The 24,440-nt window shown below is 56.0% G+C and overlaps 1 protein-coding gene across 2 annotated transcripts in view; it reads right to left on the bottom strand.

Moving 5' to 3' along the window:
- The window catches only part of LOC142473263 (voltage-gated inwardly rectifying potassium channel KCNH2-like), a 219,014-nt gene extending 197,408 nt beyond the window's left edge, over positions 1-21,606 (bottom strand). For both annotated transcript variants that reach the window (XM_075580454.1, XM_075580455.1), the window contains exon 1: positions 20,412-21,606. In XM_075580454.1, the coding sequence (XP_075436569.1) occupies positions 20,412-20,510 (99 nt within the window). In that variant the 5' untranslated portion in view covers positions 20,511-21,606. The remainder of the gene's footprint in view (positions 1-20,411) is intronic.
- Positions 21,607-24,440: the final 2,834 nt, after the last annotated feature.

Raw genomic sequence — 24,440 nt, 5'->3', positions numbered from 1 at the left:
ACAAGGAATGATCTGTCCCTATAGACTGTCACAGGATCCCACTACAAGGAATGACCTGTCCCTATAGACTGTCACAGGACCCCCACTACAAGAAATGACCTGTCCCTATAGACTGTCACAGGACCCCACTACAAGGAATGACCTGTCCCTATAGACTATCACAGGATCCCACTACAAGGAATGACATGTCCCTATAGACTGTCACAGGACCCCCACTACAAGGAATGACCTGTCCCTATAGACTGTCACAGGACCCCACTACAAGGAATGACCTGTCCCTATAGACTGTCACAGGACCCCCACTACAAGAAATGACCTGTCCCTATAGACTGTCACAGGACCTCACTACAAGGAATGACCTGTCCCTATAGACTGTCACAGGACCTCACTACAAGGAATGGCCTGTCCCTATAGACTGTCTCAGGACCCCACTACAAGGAATGACCTGTCCCTATAGACTATCACAGGACCCCACTACAAGGAATGGCCTGTCCCTATAGACTGTCACAGGACCCCCACTACAAGAAATGACCTGTCCCTATAGACTGTCACAGGACCCCACTACAAGGAATGGCCTGTCCCTATAGACTGTCACAGGACCCCCACTACAAGGAATGACCTGTCCCTATAGACTGTCACAGGACCCCCACTACAAGGAATTACCTGTCCCTATAGACTGTCACAGGACCCCCACTACAAGGAATGACCTGTCCCTATAGACTGTCACAGGACCCCACTACAAGGAATGACCTGTCCCTATAGACTGTCACAGGACCCCACTACAAGGAATGACCTGTCCCTATAGACTATCACAGGACCCCACTACTAGGAATGGCCTGTCCCTATAGACTTTCACAGGACCCCCACTACAAGGAATGGCCTGTCCCTATAGACTGTCACAGGACCTCACTACAAGGAATGGCCTGTCCCTATAGACTGTCACAGGACCCCACTACAACGAATGACCTGTCCCTATAGACTGTCACAGGACCCCCACTACAAGGAATGACCTGTCCCTATAGACTGTCACAGGACCCCACTACAAGGAATGACCTGTCCCTATAGACTATCACAGGACCCCACTACTAGGAATGGCCTGTCCCTATAGACTTTCACAGGACCCCCACTACAAGGAATGGCCTGTCCCTATAGACTGTCACAGGACCCCACTACAAGGAATGACCTGTCCCTATAGACTGTCACAGGACCCCACTACAAGGAATGGCCTGTCCCTATAGACTGTCACAGGACCCCCACTACAAGGAATGGCCTGTCCCTATAGACTGTCACAGGACCCCCACTACAAGGAATGGCCTGTCCCTATAGACTATCACAGGACCCTCACTACAAGGAATGACCTGTCCCTATAGACTGTCACAGGATCCCACTACAAGGAATGACATGTCCCTATAGACTATCACAGGACCCTCACTACAAGGAATGACCTGTCCCTATAGACTGTCACAGGACCCCCACTACAAGAAATGACCTGTCCCTATAGACTGTCACAGGACTCCCACTACAAGGAATAGCCTGTCCCTATAGACTGTCACGGGACCCCCACTACAAGGAATGGCCTGTCCCTATAGACTGTCACAGGACCTCACTACAAGGAATGGCCTGTCCCTATAGACTGTCACAGGACCCTCACTACAAGGAATGGCCTGTCCCTATAGACTGTCACAGGACCCCACTACAAGGAATGGCCTGTCCCTATAGACTGTCACAGGACCCCCCTACAAAGAATGGCCTGTCCCTATAGACTGTCACAGGACCCCCCTACAAGAAATGACCTGTCCCTATAGACTGTCACAGGACCCCCCTACAAGAAATGACCTGTCCCTATAGACTGTCACAGGACCCCACTACAAGGAATGACCTGTCCCTATAGACTGTCACAGGACCCCCCTACAAGAAATGACCTGTCCCTATTGTGACATAGTCCAAAGATGTTAGGCAGCTTTCTGCCCCATTTTAGGTCAGAAAGTGCAGGAACAGTTAAAAATGATCCGTTCCACAGCTTCCCATTAACTCAGGCTGGTGGATGGAAAATCCAGACCACAGATTACAATGGCTCTAGTTCTCCCTCACCTGCTCTTCTAATCACTTGCACAGGTATTTAGAGCAGGGAGGTTTGCATTTCACTCTCTCTCCTTAGAGCCTGGAGGCTGGGGGTATCGCTGCTCCCCTGTTTCCAGTTTCGGGGTGGACGGCCCCTCCAAGTATCACAGTACCAGAGGATTTGCCTGGACACTTGGGACCGAGTTCCCACCACGAACAGATAAGACAAAACAAATGGTTATTGCTGTTGCTAAAAGACTGTGCTGTATCTAGTGACCCTAAATGAGAGAGCATTGTTTTAAGCTGGGGAACCAGGTTAGTTGGCCAGCAGCTGTTAGAGAGACTGATTCTGATGTGTAGTTAGATCCCTGACAGGGATAGGATTTTGTTTATATGATTTTGGTTTTATTTCTTAAAAATAACAGTGTGGGAAATACTGTAACACTGAAATGAGTGAACTGCTGAATGAAAGTATCTGAGTACCTCTAACCTTCACATGTTAAAGCTGCAGTACCTTACTGGGATGAAAATAAAGCAGGCAGAAGCCTGAGTTAAGCAATATAATACTTTGCATGATCCTGTTTGTTGTATAATTAACCCTAGAAGACTGTGTCAGGAAGAACCCAGACAGACGTCAGCGCTACAAAAGAGGGGCGTTTGTCACACTATAGACTGTCACAGGACCTCACTACAAGAAATGACCTGTCCCTATAGACTGTCACAGGACCTCACTACAAGAAATGACCTGTCCCTATAGACTGTCACAGGACCCCACTACAAGGAATGGCCTGTCCCTATAGACTGTCACAGGACCCCCCTACAAGGAATGGCCTGTCCCTATAGACTGTCACAGGACCCTCACTACAAGGAATGGCTGGTAACGATGTAATTATAGGGACCCCTATAGATGCTCACATGCTCGAGCCCCAGTGATGTATAGGAGGTGTATGTAGTGATTTGTCCCTATAGCGCACGGCCCGGTGCCGCTGCCCCCTCGTCACTCCCCAACGCAGAATAACCTGATAAAGTAACTATTAGTGGCCACAGACGTGGCTGACACGTGTCCATGGACTCTTAAGAAAGATACATTAGTGAATAAGAACTGAGCCGCCCCCCCCCAGGCGGGGGGAGGGGGAGGGGGGGGAGATGTGTGTGCGAATGGGGGGGGGAGATGTGTGGGGGGAGGGGTGGTGTGTGTGTGTGTGTTTGTGTTGGGAGGGAACGTATGTGTGTGTGTGGGGAGGGGGGAGAAGTGTGCGTGTGGGGGTGGAGAAGTGTGTGTGTGGGGTGGGGGGGAGAGGTGTGGGTGGGGGGGAGAGGTGTGGGGTGGGGGGGAGAGGTGTGGGGTGGGGGGGGAGAGGTGTGGGGTGGGGGGGAGACGTGTAGGCTGGGGGGGAGAGGTGTGGGGTGGGGGGGGAGAGGTGTGGGGTGGGGGGGAGAGGTGTGTGGGGTGGGGGGGAGAGGTGTGTGTGTGGGGTGGGGGGGGGAGGTGTGTGTGGGGTGGGAGTGGGAGAGGTGTGTGGGTGGGGGGGGGAGAGGTGTGTGTGTGTGGGATGGGGGGGAGAGGTGTGTGTGGGATGGGGGGAGAGGTGTGTGTGGGATGGGGGGAAGAGGTGTGTGTGGGGTGGGGAGGGGAGAGGTGTATGGGGTGGGGGAGAGGTGTGTGTGTGTGGCGTGGGGGGGAGGTGTGTGTGTGGGGGGGGAGAGGTGTGTGGGGTGGGGGGAGAGGTGGGTGGGGTGGGGGGGGAGGTGGGTGGGGTGGGGGGAGAGGTGGGTGGGGTGAGGGGGAGAGGTGTGGGGTGGGGGGGAGAGGTGTGTGTATGGGGTGGGGGAGAGGTGTGTGTGTGGGGTGGGGGGGGAGGTGTGTGTGTGGGGTGGGGGGGAGAGGTGTGTGGGGTGGGGGGGAGAGGTGTGTGGGGTGGGGTGGGGGGGAGAGGTGGGTGGGGTGGGGGGGAGTAGTGTGGGGTGGGGGGGAGAGGTGTGTGTGTGGGGTGGGGCGGGAGAGGTGTGTGTGTGTGTGGGGTGGGGGGGAGAGGTGTTTGGGGTGGGGGGGGGAGAGGTGTGTGTGTGGGGTGGGGGGGAGAGGTGTGTGGGGTGGGGGGAGAGGTGGGTGGGGTGGGGGGGAGAGGTGGGTGGGGTGGGGGGAGAGGTGGGTGGGGTGAGGGGGAGAGGTGTGGGGTGGGGGGAGAGGTGTGTGTATGGGGTGGGGGAGAGGTGTGTGTGTGGGGTGGGGGGGGAGGTGTGTGTGTGGGGTGGGGGGGAGAGGTGTGTGGGGTGGGGGGGAGAGGTGTGTGGGGTGGGGTGGGGGGGAGAGGTGGGTGGGGTGGGGGGGAGTAGTGTGGGGTGGGGGGGAGAGGTGTGTGTGTGGGGTGGGGCGGGAGAGGTGTGTGTGTGTGTGGGGTGGGGGGGAGAGGTGTTTGGGGTGGGGGGGGGGAGGTGTGTGTGTGGGGTGGGGGGGAGAGGTGTGTGGGGTGGGTGGGGAGAGGTGTGTGGGGTGGGGGGCAGATGTGTGTGTGTGTGGGGTGGGTGGGAGAGGTGTGGGGTGGGGGGGAGGTGTGTGTGTGGGGTGGGGGGAGGTGTGTGTGGGGTTGGGGGGGAGAGGTGTGTGTGGGGTGGGGGGGGAGAGGTGTGTGTGGGGTGGGGGGGGAGAGGTGTGTGTGTGTGGGGTGGGGGGGGAGAGGTGTGTGTGTGGGGTGGGGGGGGAGGTGGGGTGGGGGGGAGGTGTGTGGGGTTGGGGGGGAGAGGTGTGTGTGGGGTGTGGGGGAGAAGTATGTGTGTACGCAGATACAATCCCTGAGCACGGCCCTCACCCTGCTCATACAAGGGACCCCCGCTGTGTGTGTGTCACTCTGTGTGTGTGTGTGTGTGTGTGTGTGTGTGTGTGTCTGTCACTGTGTGTCTGTGTCACTGTGTGTCTGTGTCACTGTGTGTGTGTGTCACTGTGTGTGTGTGTCACTGTGTGTGTGTCACTGTGTGTGTGTCACTGTGTGTGTGTCACTGTGTGTGTGTCACTGTGTGTGTGTGTGTGTGTGCGCGCTAAAAGATTGGGGCAGATTTTTACGTGATTTAACTCAACCTCTTTTCCGGCGGATAAGCCGCCAGTAACATGCTGTGTACAGCAGTATTACCGAGCCCGGGGTGACACGGGTTCCAGAAAACGAGCCTGGTAATACGGGTTCCAGGTAACGAGCCCGGAGTGACACGGGTTCCAGATAACGAGCCTGGAGTGACACGGGTTCCAGATAACGAGCCTGGAGTGACACGGGTTCCAGATAATGAGCCCGGGGTGACACGGGTTCCAGGTAACGAGCCCGGGGTGACACGGGTTCCAGATAACGAGCCCGGTAATACGGGTTCCAGGTAACGAGCCCAGAGTGACACGGGTTCCAGATAACGAGCCCGGTAATATGGGTTCTAGATAACAAGCCCAGAGTGACACGGGTTCCAGATAACGAGCCCAGAGTGACACGGGTTCCAGATAACGAGTCCAGAGTGACACGGGTTCCAGATAATGAGCCCGGAGTGACACGGTTCCAGATAACGAGCCTGGAGTGACACAGGTTCCAGGTAACGAGCCCGGGTGACATGTGTTCCAGATAACGAGTCAGGTAATATGGGTTCCAGATAACGAGCCCGGAGTGACACGGGTTCCAGATAACGAGCCCGGAGTGACACGGGTTCCAGATAACGAGCCCGGAGTGACACGGGTTCCAGATAACGAGCCCGGAGTGACACGGTTCCAGAAAACGAGCCCGGAGTGACACGGGTTCCAGATAACGAGCGCGGAGTGACACGGGTTCCAGATAACGAGCCCGGAGTGAAACGGGTTCCAGATAACGAGCCCGGAGTGACACGGGTTCCAGATAATGAGCCCGGTAATACGGGTTCCAGATAACGAGCCCGGAGTGACACGGGTTCCAGATAACGAGCCTGGTAATACGGGTTCCAGATAACAAGCCCAGAGTGACACGGGTTCCAGATAACGAGCCCGGTAATACGGGTTCCAGATAACGAGCCCGGAGTGACACGGGTTCCAGATAACGAGCCCGGTAATACGGGTTCCAGGTAACGAGCCCGGGGTGACACGTGTTCCAGATAACGAGCCCGGGGTGACACGTGTTCCAGATAACGAGCCCGGTAATACGGGTTCCAGATAACGAGCCCGGTAATACGGGTTCCAGATAACGAGCCCGGTAATACGGGTTCCAGATAACGAGCCCGGTAATACGGGTTCCAGATAACAAGCCCGGAGTGACACGGGTTCCAGATAACGAGCCCGGTAATACGGGTTCCAGATAACGAGCCCGGAGTGACACGGGTTCCAGATAACAAGCCCGGAGTGACACGGGTTCCAGATAACGAGCCCAGAGTGACATAGGTTCCAGGTAACGAGCCCGGGTAACGGGCGCGGCCCCCGCACTCCCCCCGCAGCAGCCACCGTACTCCCCCCGCAGCACTCCCCCTGCAGCAGCCACCGTACGTACCCCCGCAGCAGTCCCCCCGCAGCAATTCCCCCCGCAGCAGCCACCGTACTTCCCCAGCACTCCCCCCGACTAGGAGGGACCCCCAACAGATGCTGCTCCGCCCCACGTGCGTTCCCGCTCTCAGGCGCCCACAAGTGTATGTTCCCCGACCAGGAGGGACCCCCAACAGATGCTGCTCCGCCCCACGAGTGTTCCCGCTCTCAGGCGCCCACAAGTGTATGTTCCCCGACCAGGAGGGACCCCCAACAGATGCTGCTCCGCCCCACGAGTGTTCCCGCTCTCAGACGCCCACAAGTGTATGTTCCCCGACTAGGAGGGACCCCCAACAGATGCTGCTCCGCCCCACGAGTGTCCCCGCTCTCAGGCGCCCACAAGTGTATGTTCCCCGACCAGGAGGGACCCCCAACAGATGCTGCTCCGCCCCACGAGTGTCCCCGCTCTCAGGCGCCCACAAGTGTATGTTCCCCGACCAGGAGGGACCCCCAACAGATGCTGCTCCGCCCCACGAGTGTTCCCGCTCTCAGGCGCCCACAAGTGTATGTTCCCCGACCAGGAGGGACCCCCAACAGATGCTGCTCCGCCCCACGAGTGTCCCCGCTCTCAGGCGCCCACAAGTGTATGTTCCCCGACCAGGAGGGACCCCCAATAGATGCTGCTCCGCCCCACGTGCGTTCCCGCTCTCAGGCACCCACAAGTGTATGTTCCCCGACTAGGAGGGACCCCCAACAGATGCTGCTCTGCCCCACGTGCGTTCCCGCTCTCAGGTGCTCACAAGTGTATGTTCCCCGACTAGGAGGGACCCCCAACAGATGCTGCTCCGCCCCACGAGTGTCCCCGCTCTCAGGCGCCCACAAGTGTATGTTCCCCGACCAGGAGGGACCCCCAATAGATGCTGCTCCGCCCCACGTGCGTTCCCGCTCTCAGGCGCCCACAAGTGTATGTTCCCCGACTAGGAGGGACCCCCAACAGATGCTGCTCCGCCCCACGAGCGTTCCCGCTCTCAGGCGCCCACAAGTGTATGTTCCCCGACCAGGAGGGACCCCCAACAGATGCTGCTCCGCCCCACGAGTGTTCCCGCTCTCAGGCGCCCACAAGTGTATGTTCCCCGACTAGGAGGGACCCCCAGCAGATGCTGCTCTGCCCCACGAGTGTTCCCGCTCTCAGGCGCCCACAAGTGTATGTTCCCCGACTAGGAGGGACCCCCAACAGATGCTGCTCCGCCCCACGAGCGTTCCCGCTCTCAGACACCCACAAGTGTATGTTCCCCGACCAGGAGGGACCCCCAACAGATGCTGCTCCGCCCCACGAGCGTTCCCGCTCTCAGGCGCCCACAAGTGTATTTTCCCCGACCAGGAGGGACCCCCAACAGATGCTGCTCCGCCCCACGAGTGTTCCCGCTCTCAGACGCCCACAAGTGTATGTTCCCCGACTAGGAGGGACCCCCAACAGATGCTGCTCTGCCCCACGAGCGTTCCCGCTCTCAGACACCCACAAGTGTATGTTCCCTGACTAGGAGGGACCCCCAACAGATGCTGCTCCGCCCCACGAGCGTTCCCGCTCTCAGACGCCCACAAGTGTATGTTCCCCGACTAGGAGGGACCCCCAACAGATGCTGCTCCGCCCCACGAGTGTTCCCGCTCTCAGGCGCCCACAAGTGTATGTTCCCCGACCAGGAGGGACCCCCAACAGATGCTGCTCCGCCCCACGAGTGTTCCCGCTCTCAGACGCCCACAAGTGTATGTTCCCCGACTAGGAGGGACCCCCAACAGATGCTGCTCTGCCCCACGAGCGTTCCCGCTCTCAGACACCCACAAGTGTATGTTCCCTGACTAGGAGGGACCCCCAACAGATGCTGCTCCGCCCCACGAGCGTTCCCGCTCTCAGACGCCCACAAGTGTATGTTCCCCGACTAGGAGGGACCCCCAACAGATGCTGCTCCGCCCCACGAGTGTTCCCGCTCTCAGACACCCACAAGTGTATGTTCCCCGACTAGGAGGGACCCCCAACAGATGCTGCTCCGCCCCACGAGTGTTCCCGCTCTCAGGCGCCCACAAGTGTATGTTCCCCGACCAGGAGGGACCCCAACAGATGCTGCTCCGCCCCACGAGTGTTCCCGCTCTCAGACGCCCACAAGTGTATGTTCCCCGACCAGGAGGGACCCCCAACAGATGCTGCTCCGCCCCACGAGTGTTCCCGCTCTCAGACGCCCACAAGTGTATGTTCCCCGACTAGGAGGGACCCCCAACAGATGCTGCTCCGCTCCACGAGTGTTCCCGCTCTCAGACGCCCACAAGTGTATGTTCCCCGACCAGGAGGGACCCCCAACAGATGCTGCTCCGCTCCACGAGTGTTCCCGCTCTCAGACGCCCACAAGTGTATGTTCCCCGACTAGGAGGGACCCCCAACAGATGCTGCTCCGCTCCACGAGTGTTCCCGCTCTCAGACACCCACAAGTGTATGTTCCCCGACTAGGAGGGACCCCCAACAGATGCTGCTCCGCCCCACGAGTGTTCCCGCTCTCAGGCGCCCACAAGTGTATGTTCCCCGACTAGGAGGGACCCCCAACAGATGCTGCTCCGCTCCACGTGTGTTCCCGCTCTCAGACGCCCACAAGTGTATGTTCCCCGACCAGGAGGGACCCCCAACAGATGCTGCTCCGCCCCACGAGCGTTCCCGCTCTCAGGCACCCACAAGTGTATGTTCCCCGACCAAGAGGGACCCCCAACAGATGCTGCTCTGCCCCACGAGTGTTCCCGCTCTCAGGCGCCCACAAGTGACATCATACATAATTCTAAAGTTAGCTGGTAATTATTGCTCTGTTCCTTTATCTCTTTGGTAGGGTCATTAGTTTGAACAAAAGTATGAAAGTTTGAATGACCCTGTCACGTACGGCACCCTGTGCGCACGCGACCTGCAGACGGGACAAGGATTAATACACAACCCGCAAGCGTACCCACTCGTCACCCCCGTAAAGGTCCCTCAAATTAGTTGTATCTCCCATAAATCCGTCCCCATACAGTATACCACCGTCAGGAACAGCACACGCGTGAGCACGTGACTTAGGCATGCAAACAGGGTTAATACACACGGCTACTCTAGCAACCCCCCCTTCTTCCTGCGCAAGGAACCCGCGAGTTAGTATTAATCCCTACTCAGTCATAACCATCCACTGCCACCACCTGAGGGTAAGCAAATATGATAAGAGATGGCAGATTAATATTTGCCAGGGCCTCAGGTCCCTGTTTATTATAGCAAAACTATGCACTTTGACCCCATAAAATCAGTTGTAGCAACAATGTGCCCGAATTAGTAAATTATTCTCCCCAGAGCGTGCAATCAGTTCATTCAGAGCCCGAAGCATTACTTATTAAATGTTTTAATATATATAAAAATCCAGTGCTTAGATTACAGAAACGGTATTACAAAATAAACATACAGTTACTACAATATAAGGCAGAACAGCTTCTTAAATTAAAATGATAAACATAAAAGAAAACCTATACTGTGCCAAATGCCATAGATTTCTCCCCAGAGAGGTCACTGGTAAGAGACGAGGAAATATCCCCTATCTGGTCTCAAATGCACCTCTGTAGACATCTGATTTTTAAAATCTTTTGCCCTGACTTAAATACATTATTTCCTCATGGCACCGGCATAAGTCCAACCCTTCTAGAGGATGCTCTGAAACTGCCCTACCCAGACCATGTCTACAGAACTTGTGTAGAACAGTTGACACCTTGAGTGGACTATCCACGATGGACCCCCTCCCCAATTAAGTCCCTTCGAAGTTCAGAGCAGACCAAAGAAACAGGCCTGGCCTGTTTCAAACCCAACATTTTGTATTTCGTTAACACAAGTGTAGCTCATTAACCCCTCAAGCGCCAAAGGGATTAACTACATAATATCTCACGATATTATCATGACAGACCCAAATAACGATATCACACAGAGATACCTATATAACGGGCGCCGATCCCACTGCGTCCGGCGCACAGACCCTTACATGTGTCCACGACAAGGAGCCGCGAGCATTCAGCTGACGCAGATAATGCAACCCAGTACCCAAAATCAATAACCCTTTACCCTAAACACCTTAACCCCTCACCCTAAAAACCTTAACCCCTCACCATAAACACCTAAACCCCATACCCTAAACACCTTAACCCCTCACCCTAAAAACCCTAATCGCTTAACCTTAGAAACCTTAACCTCTTACCCAAAAAACCTAACTCCATACCCTAAACACCTTAACCCCTCACCCTAAAAACCCTTACCCTAAAAACCCTAACCGCTTAACCTTAGAAACCTTAACCTCTTACCCTAAAAAACCCTAACCACTTACCCTAAAAAACCCTAACCACTTACCCTAAAAAACCCTAACCACTTACCCTAAAAAACCCTAACCACTTACCCTAAAAAACCTTAACCTCTTACCCTAAAAAACCCTAACCACTTACCCTAAAAAACCCTAACCACTTACCCTAAAAAACCCTAACCACTTACCCTAAAAAACCCTAACCACTTACCCTAAAAAACCCTAACCACTTACCCTAAAAAACCCTAACCACTTACCCTAAAAAACCCTAACCACTTACCCTAAAAAACCCTAACCACTTACCCTAAAAAACCCTAACCACTTACCCTAAAAAACCCTAACCACTTACCCTAAAAAACCCTAACCACTTACCCTAAAAAACCCTAACCACTTACCCTAAAAAACCCTAACCACTTACCCTAAAAAACCCTAACCACTTACCCTAAAAAACCATAACCCCTTACCCTAAAAAACCCCAACCCCTTACCCTAAAAAACCCTAAAAACCCAAACCCCCTACCTTAACCCCTTACCCCAATTTCTAATCCTCACCCTAAAACCAGTGACCCTTGCCCAGGGATATGGTGCCTTTCCCGCTGTGGGTCAGTATCACTCAGAAGAGGGACGGAGACCTCGGTGATAAACCGACGGTAACATACTCCAACTTACATTGTGCGTTACTGGGGCCCGAGGGCACCATATGCCACACAGAGCTCACTCACTACCTCCCACACCGCTCACTCACTACCAGCCACACAGCTCACTCACTACCTCCCACACAGCTCACTCACTACCAGCCACACAGCTCACTCACTACCTCCCACACCGCTCACTCACTACCTCCCACACAGCTCACTCACTACCTCCCACACAGCTCACTCACTACCTCCCACACAGCTCACTCACTACCTCTCACACAGCTCACTCACTACCTCCCACACAGCTCACTCACTACCTCCCACACAGCTCACTCACTACCTCTCACACAGCTCACTCACTACCTCCCACACAGCTCACTCACTACCTCCCACACAGCTCACTCACTACCTCCCACACTGCTCACTCACTACCTCCCACACAGCTCACTCACTACCTCCCACACAGCTCACTCACTACCTCCCACACAGCTCACTCACTACCTCCCACACAGCTCACTCACTACCTCCCACACCGCTCACTCACTACCTCCCACACAGCTCACTCACTACCTCCCACACAGCTCACTCACTACCAGCCACACAGCTCACTCACTACCTCCCACACAGCTCACTCACTACCTCCCACACCGCTCACTCACTACCAGCCACACAGCTCACTCACTACCTCCCACACAGCTCACTCACTACCTCCCACACAGCTCACTCACTACCTCCCACACAGCTCACTCACTACCTCCCACACAGCTCACTCACTACCTCCCACACAGCTCACTCACTACCAGCCACACAGCTCACTCACTACCAGCCACACAGCTCACTCACTACCTCCCACACAGCTCACTCACTACCTCCCACACAGCTCACTCACTACCTCCCACACAGCTCACTCACTACCTCCCACACCGCTCACTCACTACCAGCCACACAGCTCACTCACTACCTCCCACACAGCTCACTCACTACCTCCCACACAGCTCACTCACTACCTCCCACACAGCTCACTCACTACCTCCCACACAGCTCACTCACTACCTCCCACACAGCTCACTCACTACCAGCCACACAGCTCACTCACTGCCTCCCACACAGCTCACTCACTACCTCCCACACAGCTCACACACTACCTCCCACACCGCTCACTCACTACCTCCCACACCGCTCACTCACTACCAGCCACACAGCTCACTCACTACCTCCCACACAGCTCACTCACTACCTCCCACACCGCTCACTCACTACCTCCCACACCGCTCACTCACTACCAGCCACACAGCTCACTCACTGCCTCCCACACAGCTCACTCACTACCTCCCACACAGCTCACTCACTACCTCCCACACCGCTCACTCACTACCTCCCACACAGCTCACTCACTACCTCCCACACAGCTCACTCACTACCAGCCACACAGCTCACTCACTACCTCCCACACAGCTCCCTCACTACCTGCCACACACCTCACTCACTACCTCCCACACAGCTCACTCACTACATCCCACACCGCTCACTCACTACCTCCCACACAGCTCACTCACTACCTCCCACACAGCTCACTCACTACCTCCCACACCGCTCACTCACTACCAGCCACACAGCTCACTCACTACCTCCCACACAGCTCACTCACTACCTCCCACACAGCTCACTCACTACCTCCCACACAGCTCACTCACTACCTCCCACACAGCTCACTCACTACCTCCCACACAGCTCACTCACTACCAGCCACACAGCTCACTCACTGCCTCCCACACAGCTCACTCACTACCTCCCACACAGCTCACTCACTACCTCCCACACCGCTCACTCACTACCTCCCACACCGCTCACTCACTACCAGCCACACAGCTCACTCACTACCTCCCACACAGCTCACTCACTACCTCCCACACCGCTCACTCACTACCTCCCACACCGCTCACTCACTACCAGCCACACAGCTCACTCACTGCCTCCCACACAGCTCACTCACTACCTCCCACACAGCTCACTCACTACCTCCCACACCGCTCACTCACTACCTCCCACACAGCTCACTCACTACCTCCCACACAGCTCACTCACTACCAGCCACACAGCTCACTCACTACCTCCCACACCGCTCACTCACTACCTCCCACACAGCTCACTCACTACCTCCCACACAGCTCACTCACTACCAGCCACACAGCTCACTCACTACCTCCCACACAGCTCACTCACTACCTCCCACACAGCTCACTCACTACCTCCCACACAGCTCACTCACTACCTCCCACACCGCTCACTCACTACCAGCCACACAGCTCACTCACTACCTCCCACACAGCTCACTCACTACCTCCCACACAGCTCACTCACTACCTCCCACACAGCTCACTCACTACCTCCCACACAGCTCACTCACTACCTCCCACACAGCTCACTCACTACCTCCCACACAGCTCACTCACTACCTCCCACACAGCTCACTCCCTACCTCCCACACAGCTCACTCACTACCTCCCACACAGCTCACTCACTACCTCCCACACAGCTCACTCACTACCTCCCACACAGCTCACTCACTACCTCCCACACAGCTCACTCACTGCCTCCCACACAGCTCACTTACTACCTCCCACACAGCTCACTCACTACCTCCTACACTGCTCACTCACTACCAGCCACACAGCTCACTCACTACCTCCCACACAGCTCACTCACTACCTCCCACACAGCTCACTCACTACCTCCTACACTGCTCAGTCACTACCAGCCACACAGCTCACTCACTACCTCCCACACAGCTCACTCACTACCTCCCACACAGCTCACTCACTACCTCACACACAGCTCACTCACTACCAGACACACAGCTCACTCACTACCAGACACACAGCTCACTCACTACCTCCCACACAGCTCACTCACTACCTCACACACAGCTCACTCACTACCTCCCACACCGCTCACTCATTACCAGACACACAGCTCACTCACTACCTCCCACACAGCTCACTCACTACCTCCCACACAGCTCACTCACTACCTCCCACACAGCTCACTCCCTACCTGCCACACAGCTCACTCACTACCTCCCACACAGCTCACTCACTACCTCCCACACAGCTCACTCACTACCTCACACACAGCTCACTCACTACCTCCCACACAGCTCACTCACTACCTCCCACACAGCTCACTCACTACCTCCCACACAGCTCACTCACTACCTCCCACACAGCTCACTCACTACCTCCCACACAGCTCACTCACTACCTCCCACACAGCTCACTCACTGCCTCCCACACAGCTCACTTACTACCTCCCACACAGCTCACTCACTACCTCCTACACTGCTCACTCACTACCAGCCACACAGCTCACTCACTACCTCACACACAGCTCACTCACTACCTCCCACACAGCTCACTCACTACCTCCTACACTGCTCAGTCACTACCAGCCACACAGCTCACTCACTACCTCCCACACAGCTCACTCACTACCTCCCACACAGCTCACTCACTACCTCACACACAGCTCACTCACTACCAGACACACAGCTCACTCACTACCAGACACACAGCTCACTCACTACCTCCCACACAGCTCACTCACTACCTCCCACACAGCTCACTCACTACCTCCCACACAGCTCACTCACTACCTCCCACACAGCTCACTCACTACCTCCCACACAGCTCACTCACTACCTCCCACACAGCTCACTCACTACCTCCCACACAGCTCACTCACTACCTCCCACACAGCTCACTCACTGCCTCCCACACAGCTCACTTACTACCTCCCACACAGCTCACTCACTACCTCCTACACTGCTCACTCACTACCTCCCACACAGCTCACTCACTACCTCCCACACAGCTCACTCACTACCTCACACACAGCTCACTCACTACCAGACACACAGCTCACTCACTACCAGACACACAGCTCACTCACTACCTCCCACACAGCTCACTCACTACCTCACACACAGCTCACTCACTACCTCCCACACCGCTCACTCATTACCAGACACACAGCTCACTCACTACCTCCCACACAGCTCACTCACTACCTCCCACACAGCTCACTCACTACCTCCCACACAGCTCACTCCCTACCTGCCACACAGCTCACTCACTACCTCCCACACAGCTCACTCACTACCTCCCACACAGCTCACTCACTACCTCACACACAGCTCACTCACTACCTCCCACACAGCTCACTCACTACCTCCCACACAGCTCACTCACTACCTCCCACACAGCTCACTCACTACCTCCCACACAGCTCACTCACTACCTCCCACACAGCTCACTCACTACCTCCCACACAGCTCACTCACTGCCTCCCACACAGCTCACTTACTACCTCCCACACAGCTCACTCACTACCTCCTACACTGCTCACTCACTACCAGCCACACAGCTCACTCACTACCTCCCACACAGCTCACTCACTACCTCCCACACAGCTCACTCACTACCTCCTACACTGCTCAGTCACTACCAGCCACACAGCTCACTCACTGCCTCCCACACAGCTCACTCACTACCTCCCACACAGCTCACTCACTACCTCCCACACCGCTCACTCACTACCTCCCACACCGCTCACTCACTACCAGCCACACAGCTCACTCACTACCTCCCACACAGCTCACTCACTACCTCCCACACCGCTCACTCACTACCTCCCACACCGCTCACTCACTACCAGCCACACAGCTCACTCACTGCCTCCCACACAGCTCACTCACTACCTCCCACACAGCTCACTCACTACCTCCCACACCGCTCACTCACTACCTCCCACACAGCTCACTCACTACCTCCCACACAGCTCACTCACTACCAGCCACACAGCTCACTCACTACCTCCCACACCGCTCACTCACTACCTCCCACACAGCTCACTCACTACCTCCCACACAGCTCACTCACTACCAGCCACACAGCTCACTCACTACCTCCCACACAGCTCACTCACTACCTCCCACACCGCTCACTCACTACCTCCCACACAGCTCACTCACTACCTCCCACACAGCTCACTCACTACCAGCCACACAGCTCACTCACTACCTCCCACACCGCTCACTCACTACCTCCCACACAGCTCACTCACTACCTCCCACACAGCTCACTCACTACCAGCCACACAGCTCACTCACTACCTCCCACACCGCTCACTCACTACCTCCCACACAGCTCACTCACTACCTCCCACACAGCTCACTCACTACCAGCCACACAGCTCACTCACTACCTCCCACACAGCTCACTCACTACCTCCCACACAGCTCACTCACTACCTCCCACACCGCTCACTCACTACCAGCCACACAGCTCACTCACTACCTCCCACACAGCTCACTCACTACCTCCCACACAGCTCACTCACTACCTCCCACACAGCTCACTCACTACCTCCCACACAGCTCACTCACTACCTCCCACACAGCTCACTCACTACCTCCCACACAGCTCACTCACTACCTCCCACACAGCTCACTCACTACCTCCCACACAGCTCACTCACTACCTCCCACACAGCTCACTCACTACCTCCCACACAGCTCACTCACTACCTCCCACACAGCTCACTCACTACCTCCCACACAGCTCACTCACTGCCTCCCACACAGCTCACTTACTACCTCCCACACAGCTCACTCACTACCTCCTACACTGCTCACTCACTACCAGCCACACAGCTCACTCACTACCTCCCACACAGCTCACTCACTACCTCCCACACAGCTCACTCACTACCTCCTACACTGCTCAGTCACTACCAGCCACACAGCTCACTCACTACCTCCCACACAGCTCACTCACTACCTCCCACACAGCTCACTCACTACCTCACACACAGCTCACTCACTACCAGACACACAGCTCACTCACTACCAGACACACAGCTCACTCACTACCTCCCACACAGCTCACTCACTACCTCACACACAGCTCACTCACTACCTCCCACACCGCTCACTCATTACCAGACACACAGCTCACTCACTACCTCCCACACAGCTCACTCACTACCTCCCACACAGCTCACTCACTACCTCCCACACAGCTCACTCCCTACCTGCCACACAGCTCACTCACTACCTCCCACACAGCTCACTCACTACCTCCCACACAGCTCACTCACTACCTCACACACAGCTCACTCACTACCTCCCACACAGCTCACTCACTACCTCCCACACAGCTCACTCACTACCTCCCACACAGCTCACTCACTACCTCCCACACAGCTCACTCACTACCTCCCACACAGCTCACTCACTACCTCCCACACAGCTCACTCACTGCCTCCCACACAGCTCACTTACTACCTCCCACACAGCTCACTCACTACCTCCTACACTGCTCACTCACTACCAGCCACACAGCTCACTCACTACCTCCCACACAGCTCACTCACTACCTCCCACACAGCTCACTCACTACCTCCTACACTGCTCAGTCACTACCAGCCACACAGCTCACTCACTACCTCCCACACAGCTCACTCACTACCTCCCACACAGCTCACTCACTACCTCACACACAGCTCACTCACTACCAGACACACAGCTCACTCACTACCAGACACACAGCTCACTCACTACCTCCCACACAGCTCACTCACTACCTCCCACACAGCTCACTCACTACCTCCCACACAGCTCACTCACTACCTCCCACACAGCTCACTCACTACCTCCCACACAGCTCACTCACTACCTCCCACACAGCTCACTCACTACCTCCCACACAGCTCACTCACTACCTCCCACACAGCTCACTCACTGCCTCCCACACAGCTCACTTACTACCTCCCACACAGCTCACTCACTACCTCCTACACTGCTCACTCACTACCAGCCACACAGCTCACTCACTACCTCCCACACAGCTCACTCACTACCTCCCACACAGCTCACTCACTACCTCCTACACTGCTCAGTCACTACCAGCCACACAGCTCACTCACTACCTCCCACACAGCTCACTCACTACCTCCCACACAGCTCACTCACTACCTCACACACAGCTCACTCACTACCAGACACACAGCTCACTCACTACCAGACACACAGCTCACTCACTACCTCCCACACAGCTCACTCACTACCTCACACACAGCTCACTCACTACCTCCCACACCGCTCACTCATTACCAGACACACAGCTCACTCACTACCTCCCACACAGCTCACTCACTACCTCCCACACAGCTCACTCACTACCTCCCACACAGCTCACTCCCTACCTGCCACACAGCTCACTCACTACCTCCCACACAGCTCACTCACTACCTCCCACACAGCTCACTCACTACCTCACACACAGCTCACTCACTACCTCCCACACAGCTCACTCACTACCTCCCACACAGCTCACTCACTACCTCCCACACAGCTCACTCACTACCTCCCACACAGCTCACTCACTACCTCCCACACAGCTCACTCACTACCTCCCACACAGCTCACTCACTGCCTCCCACACAGCTCACTTACTACCTCCCACACAGCTCACTCACTACCTCCTACACTGCTCACTCACTACCAGCCACACAGCTCACTCACTACCTCCCACACAGCTCACTCACTACCTCCCACACAGCTCACTCACTACCTCCTACACTGCTCAGTCACTACCAGCCACACAGCTCACTCACTACCTCCCACACAGCTCACTCACTACCTCCCACACAGCTCACTCACTACCTCACACACAGCTCACTCACTACCAGACACACAGCTCACTCACTACCAGACACACAGCTCACTCACTACCTCCCACACAGCTCACTCACTACCTCACACACAGCTCACTCACTACCTCCCACACCGCTCACTCATTACCAGACACACAGCTCACTCACTACCTCCCACACAGCTCACTCACTACCTCCCACACAGCTCACTCACTACCTCCCACACAGCTCACTCCCTACCTGCCACACAGCTCACTCACTACCTCCCACACAGCTCTCTCACTACCTCCCACACAGCTCACTCACTACCTCCCATACAGCTCACTCACTACCAGCCACACAGCTCACTCACTACCTCCCACAAAGCTCACTCACTACCTCCCACACAGCTCACTCACTACCTCCCACACCGCTCACTCACTACCAGACACACAGCTCACTCACTACCTCCCACACAGCTCACTCACTACCTCCCACACAGCTCACTCACTACCTGCCACACAGCTCACTCACTACCTGCCACACAGCTCACTCACTACCTCCCACACAGCTCACTCACTACCTCCCACACAGCTCACTCACTACCTCCCACACAGCTCACTCACTACCAGCCACACAGCTCACTCACTACCTCCCACACAGCTCACTCACTACCTGCCACACAGCTTACTCACTACCTGCCACACAGCTCATTCACTACCTCCCACAGCTCACTCACTACCAGCCACACAGCTCACTCACTACCTCCCACACAGCTCACTCACTACCAGCCACACAGCTCACTCACTACCTCCCACACAGCTCACTCACTACACACACACAGCTCACTCACTACATCCCACACCGCTCACTCACTACCTCCCACACAGCTCACTCACTACCTCCCACACAGCTCCCTCACTACCTGCCACACACCTCACTCACTACCTCCCACACAGCTCACTCACTACATCCCACACCGCTCACTCACTACCTCCCACACAGCTCACTCACTACCTCCCACACAGCTAACTCACTACCTCCCACACAGCTCATTCACTACACACACACAGCTCACTCACTACCCCCTGCCCCTGCTGGTTTGTGCCTCAGTGAATCTCTGATACACAGCCCGTGTGTAACGTGTCTGTACTAGTAGTGAGCTGGGGGGGGGGGATCCCCTGCGCAATGCGGTGTACCCCCCTCTGGGTTACCCTCTTACCTCCTGGGCCACCAAGCTGGAGATCCGCACGGCTCTCTTGACTCTGGTGTCCTTCTTCCCCTTCTCCAAATGGACACTCTCTTTCCTCTTCAGGGACATGATGGCTCCCCCACCCCACCAGAGAAGAAATCCCACCCAACTCTTCCCCCTGCACCTCCTCCTGCGTGCCCTGCTCCCTCCCAGAAGAGGTATTCCAACTAGCAGCCCCCTCTCTCTTCTTGGGAGGTCTTCTCCAAGTAGAGGTGGCAGCTTCACCTGCAGGTCCTCATGGTTGGTATCCAGGACCTGCAGGGCTGGGGGTGTTGATATGACACTCAAATCCTCCTTTGCATCTCCTGTGCCCCTCTGTGAGAGATACCCCAGCCCCCTCAGGGTCCCCTCTGTGAGGGATACCCCAGCCCCCTCAGGGTCCCCTCTGTGAGGGATACCCCAGACCCTCAGTGTCCCAGTGCCTGCATGTTGGGATCTCCCATGGAATCAGGTCTCGGGTGCACAGGAGGTAGATGGGAGATGTAATCCTTCCACATGCAGGGTGCTGATACCTGTGTCCCCTCTGTGAGGGATACCCCAGCCCCTCAGTGTCCCATGGAATCAGGTCTCGGGTGCACAGGAGGTGGATGGGAGATGTAATCCTTCCACATGCAGGGTGCTGATACCTGTGTCCCCTCTGTGAGGGATACCCCAGCCCCTCAGTGTCCCATGGAATCAGGTCTCGGGTGCACAGGAGGTAGATGGGAGATGTAATACTTCCACATGCCGGGTGCTGATCCCCGTGTCCCCTCTGTGAGGGATACCCCAGCCCCTCAGTGTCCCATGGAATCAGGTCTCGGGTGCACAGGAGGTGGATGGGAGATGTAATCCTTCCACATGCTGGGTGCTGATCCCTGTGTCCCCTCTGTGAGGGATACCCCAGCCCCTCAGTGTCCCATGGAATCAGTTCTCGGGTGCACAGGAGGTGGATGGGAGATGTAATCCTTCCACATGCCGGGTGCTGATCCCTGTGACAGACTGAGGCTGGGAAGCTCCTCTCTCTCTGTATCCGACTCGTGATCCTCCCTCCTCCTGCTCTGCCCTCATCCCATCTCTCTCTCTACTATTTCCTATTCTCTCGTCCCTTCTTTCTCTCCTCCATCCTTCCCCACTCCTCTCTCTGTCCCCTCATACTCCCATCTCCTCTCACTCTCTCCCTCTCTATCCCACTCCTCTCTCTCTCTATCCCACTCCTCTCTCTCTCGTCCACTCCCACCCCTCTCTCACTCTCTATCCCACTCCCTTCTCTCTCTCTCCCTCCCCCCCTCTCTCTCTCTCTATACCACTTCTTTCTCTCCCTCACTCTCTCTCCCTCCCTCCCTCTCTGATCTGATCCCTCTCTCTCTGTCGCTATTCCACTCCTCTCTCTCTCCCACCCCTCTCTCACTCTCTATAACACTCATTTCTCTCTCTCTCCCACCCTATCCCATCCCTAACCCTCCCCATCCCTCTCTGTCTATCTATCCCTCTCTCTGTCGCTATCCCACTCCTCTCTCTCTCTCTCTCTCTCTCTCTCTCTCTCTCTCTCTCCCTCTCTATACCACTCCTTGTCTCTCTCTCTCCCCACCCTATTCCATCCCTAACCCTCCCCATCCCTCTCCCTCTCTCCTTTCTCCTATTGTCTCTGGGCTTGTATTGTATTGTATGTCTTTATTTATAAAGCGCCATTAATGTACATAGCGCTTCACAGTAGTAATCACGTGGTAATCATATAAATAACAGATAATATAAATAACAGATCATGGGAATAAGTGCTTTAGACATCAAAGTAACATTTAGGAAGAGGAGTCCCTGCCCCGAGGAGCTTACAGTCTAATTGGTAGGTAGGGAGAACGTACAGAGACAGTAGGAGGGAGTTCTGGTAAGTGCGTCTGCAGGGGGCCAAGCTTTATGTATCATGTGTTCAGAATATCCACAGTGCTATTCATATGCTTCTTTAAGCAAGTGTGTCTTAAGGTGGGTCCTAAAGGTGGATAGAGAGGGTGCTAGTCGGGTACTGAGGGGAAGGGCATTCCAGAGGTGTGGGGCAGTCAGTGAAAAAGGTTTAAGGCGGGAGAGAGCTTTAGATACAAAGGGGGTAGAAAGAAGATATCCTTGAGAAGAACGCAAGAGTCTGGATGGTGCATAGCGAGAAATTAGGGCTGAGATGTAAGGAGGGGCAGAAGAGTGTAAAGCTTTAAAAGTGAGGAGGAGAACGGAGTGTGAGAGCGGGATTTGATCGGAGGCCAGGAGAGGGATTTCAGGAGGGGAGATGCTGAGACAGATCTAGGAAAGAGTAGAGTGATTCTGGCAGCAGCGTTTAGGATAGATTGTAGGGAAGACAGGTGAGAGCAGGAAGGCCAGACAGCAGGAGGTTACAGTAATCAAGACGGGAGAGAATGAGGGCCCGAGTCAGAGTTTTAGCAGTCGAGCAACAGAGGAAAGGGCGTATCTTAGTTATATTGCGGAGGAAAAAGCGACAGGTTTTAGAAATGTTTTGAATGTGAGAGGAGAATGAGAGAGAGGAGTCGAGTGTGACCGCTAGGCAGCGTGCTTGGGCTACTGGGTGAATGATGGTACTTCCAACAGTAATGTGGAAGGAGGTAGTAGGGCCAGGTTTGGGAGGAAGTATGAGGAGCTCTGTTTTTAGCCATGTTGAGTTTAAGGCGGCGGAGGGCCATCCAGGAAGATATAGCAGAGAGACATTCAGAAACTTTGGTTTGTACAGCAGGTGTAAGGTCAGGGGTAGGAAAGTACATGTGTGTGTCGTCAGCATAGAGGTGATATTTAAACCCAAAAGATGTTATTAGGTCACCTAGAGAGAGTGTGTACAGAGAAAAGAGAAGAGGTCCCAGGACAGAGCCCTGGGGTACCCCCACCGAGAGATCAATAGAGGAGGAGGAGGTATTAGCAGAAGAGACACTGAAAGTACGATGGGAGAGGTAGGATGAGATCCAGGATAGAGCTTTGTTCCGAATACCAAGAGTATGGAGAATGTGAAGGAGAAGAGGGTGGCCCAAGGTGTCTAACCCCTCTCTGCCTACCCTTCACAGTCCCCTCCCCTCTCTTCACAGTCCCCTCCCCCTCTCTTTCACAGTCCCCTCCCCCTCTCTTTCACAGTCCCCTCCCCTCTTTTTCACAGTCCCCCCCTCTCTTTCACAGTCCCCTCCCCCACTCTTTCACAGTCCTCCTCCCCCTCACAACCCCCTCCCCCTCACAGCCCATCCTCCCCTCACAGCTCCCCTATCTCTCCCAGCCCCCCTCCTCCTCCCACTAACCGCCCCCCTTCCCCTCCCTCTCCAGCCCCTCCCCTCACAACCCCCTCCATCTCACAGCTCCCCCATCTCTCCAGCCCCCTTCCCCTCCCTCTCCCAGCCCCCCTTCCCCTCCCAGCCCCCCTTCCCCACCTCTCACAGCCCCCCTCCCCCACCTCTCACAGCCCCCCTCCCCACCTCTCACAGCCCCCCTCCCCCTCACAGCCACCCCTCCCCACCTCACAGCCTCCCTCCCTCTCACAGCCCCCCTCCTCCCCCTCACAGCCCCCCTCCTCCCCTCACAGACTCCCTCCTCCCCCTCACAGCCCCCCTCCTCCCCCTCACAGCCCCCCTCCTCCCCTCACAGCCCCCCTCCCTCTCACAGCTCCCCCATCTCTCACAGCCCCCCTCCTCCTCCCCCTCACAGCCCCCCTTCCCCTCCCTCTCCCAGCCCCCCTCCCCACCTCTCACAGCCCCCTCACAGCTATCCTCACCCTCACAGCCCCCCTCCCCCCACCTCACAGCCTCCCTCCCCCACTTCACAGCCCCCCTCCTCCCCCTCACAGCCCCCTCCTCCCCCTCACAGCCCCCTCCCTCTCACAGCTCCCCCATCTCTCACAGCCCCCCTCCTCCTCCCCCTCACAGCCCCCTTCCCCTCCCTCTCCCAGTCCCCCCTCCCCCACCTCTCACAGCCCCCCTCACCCTCACAGCTCCCCTCACCCTCACAGCCCCCCTCCCCCCACCTCACAGCCCCCCTCCTCCCCCT

Source organism: Ascaphus truei, assembly GCF_040206685.1.
Source record: "Ascaphus truei isolate aAscTru1 chromosome 2 unlocalized genomic scaffold, aAscTru1.hap1 SUPER_2_unloc_2, whole genome shotgun sequence".
Classification (NCBI taxonomy): Eukaryota; Metazoa; Chordata; class Amphibia; order Anura; family Ascaphidae; genus Ascaphus; species Ascaphus truei.
Note: the sequence above shows the minus strand (reverse complement) of the source record. Positions and strands in the feature narration are given on the sequence as shown.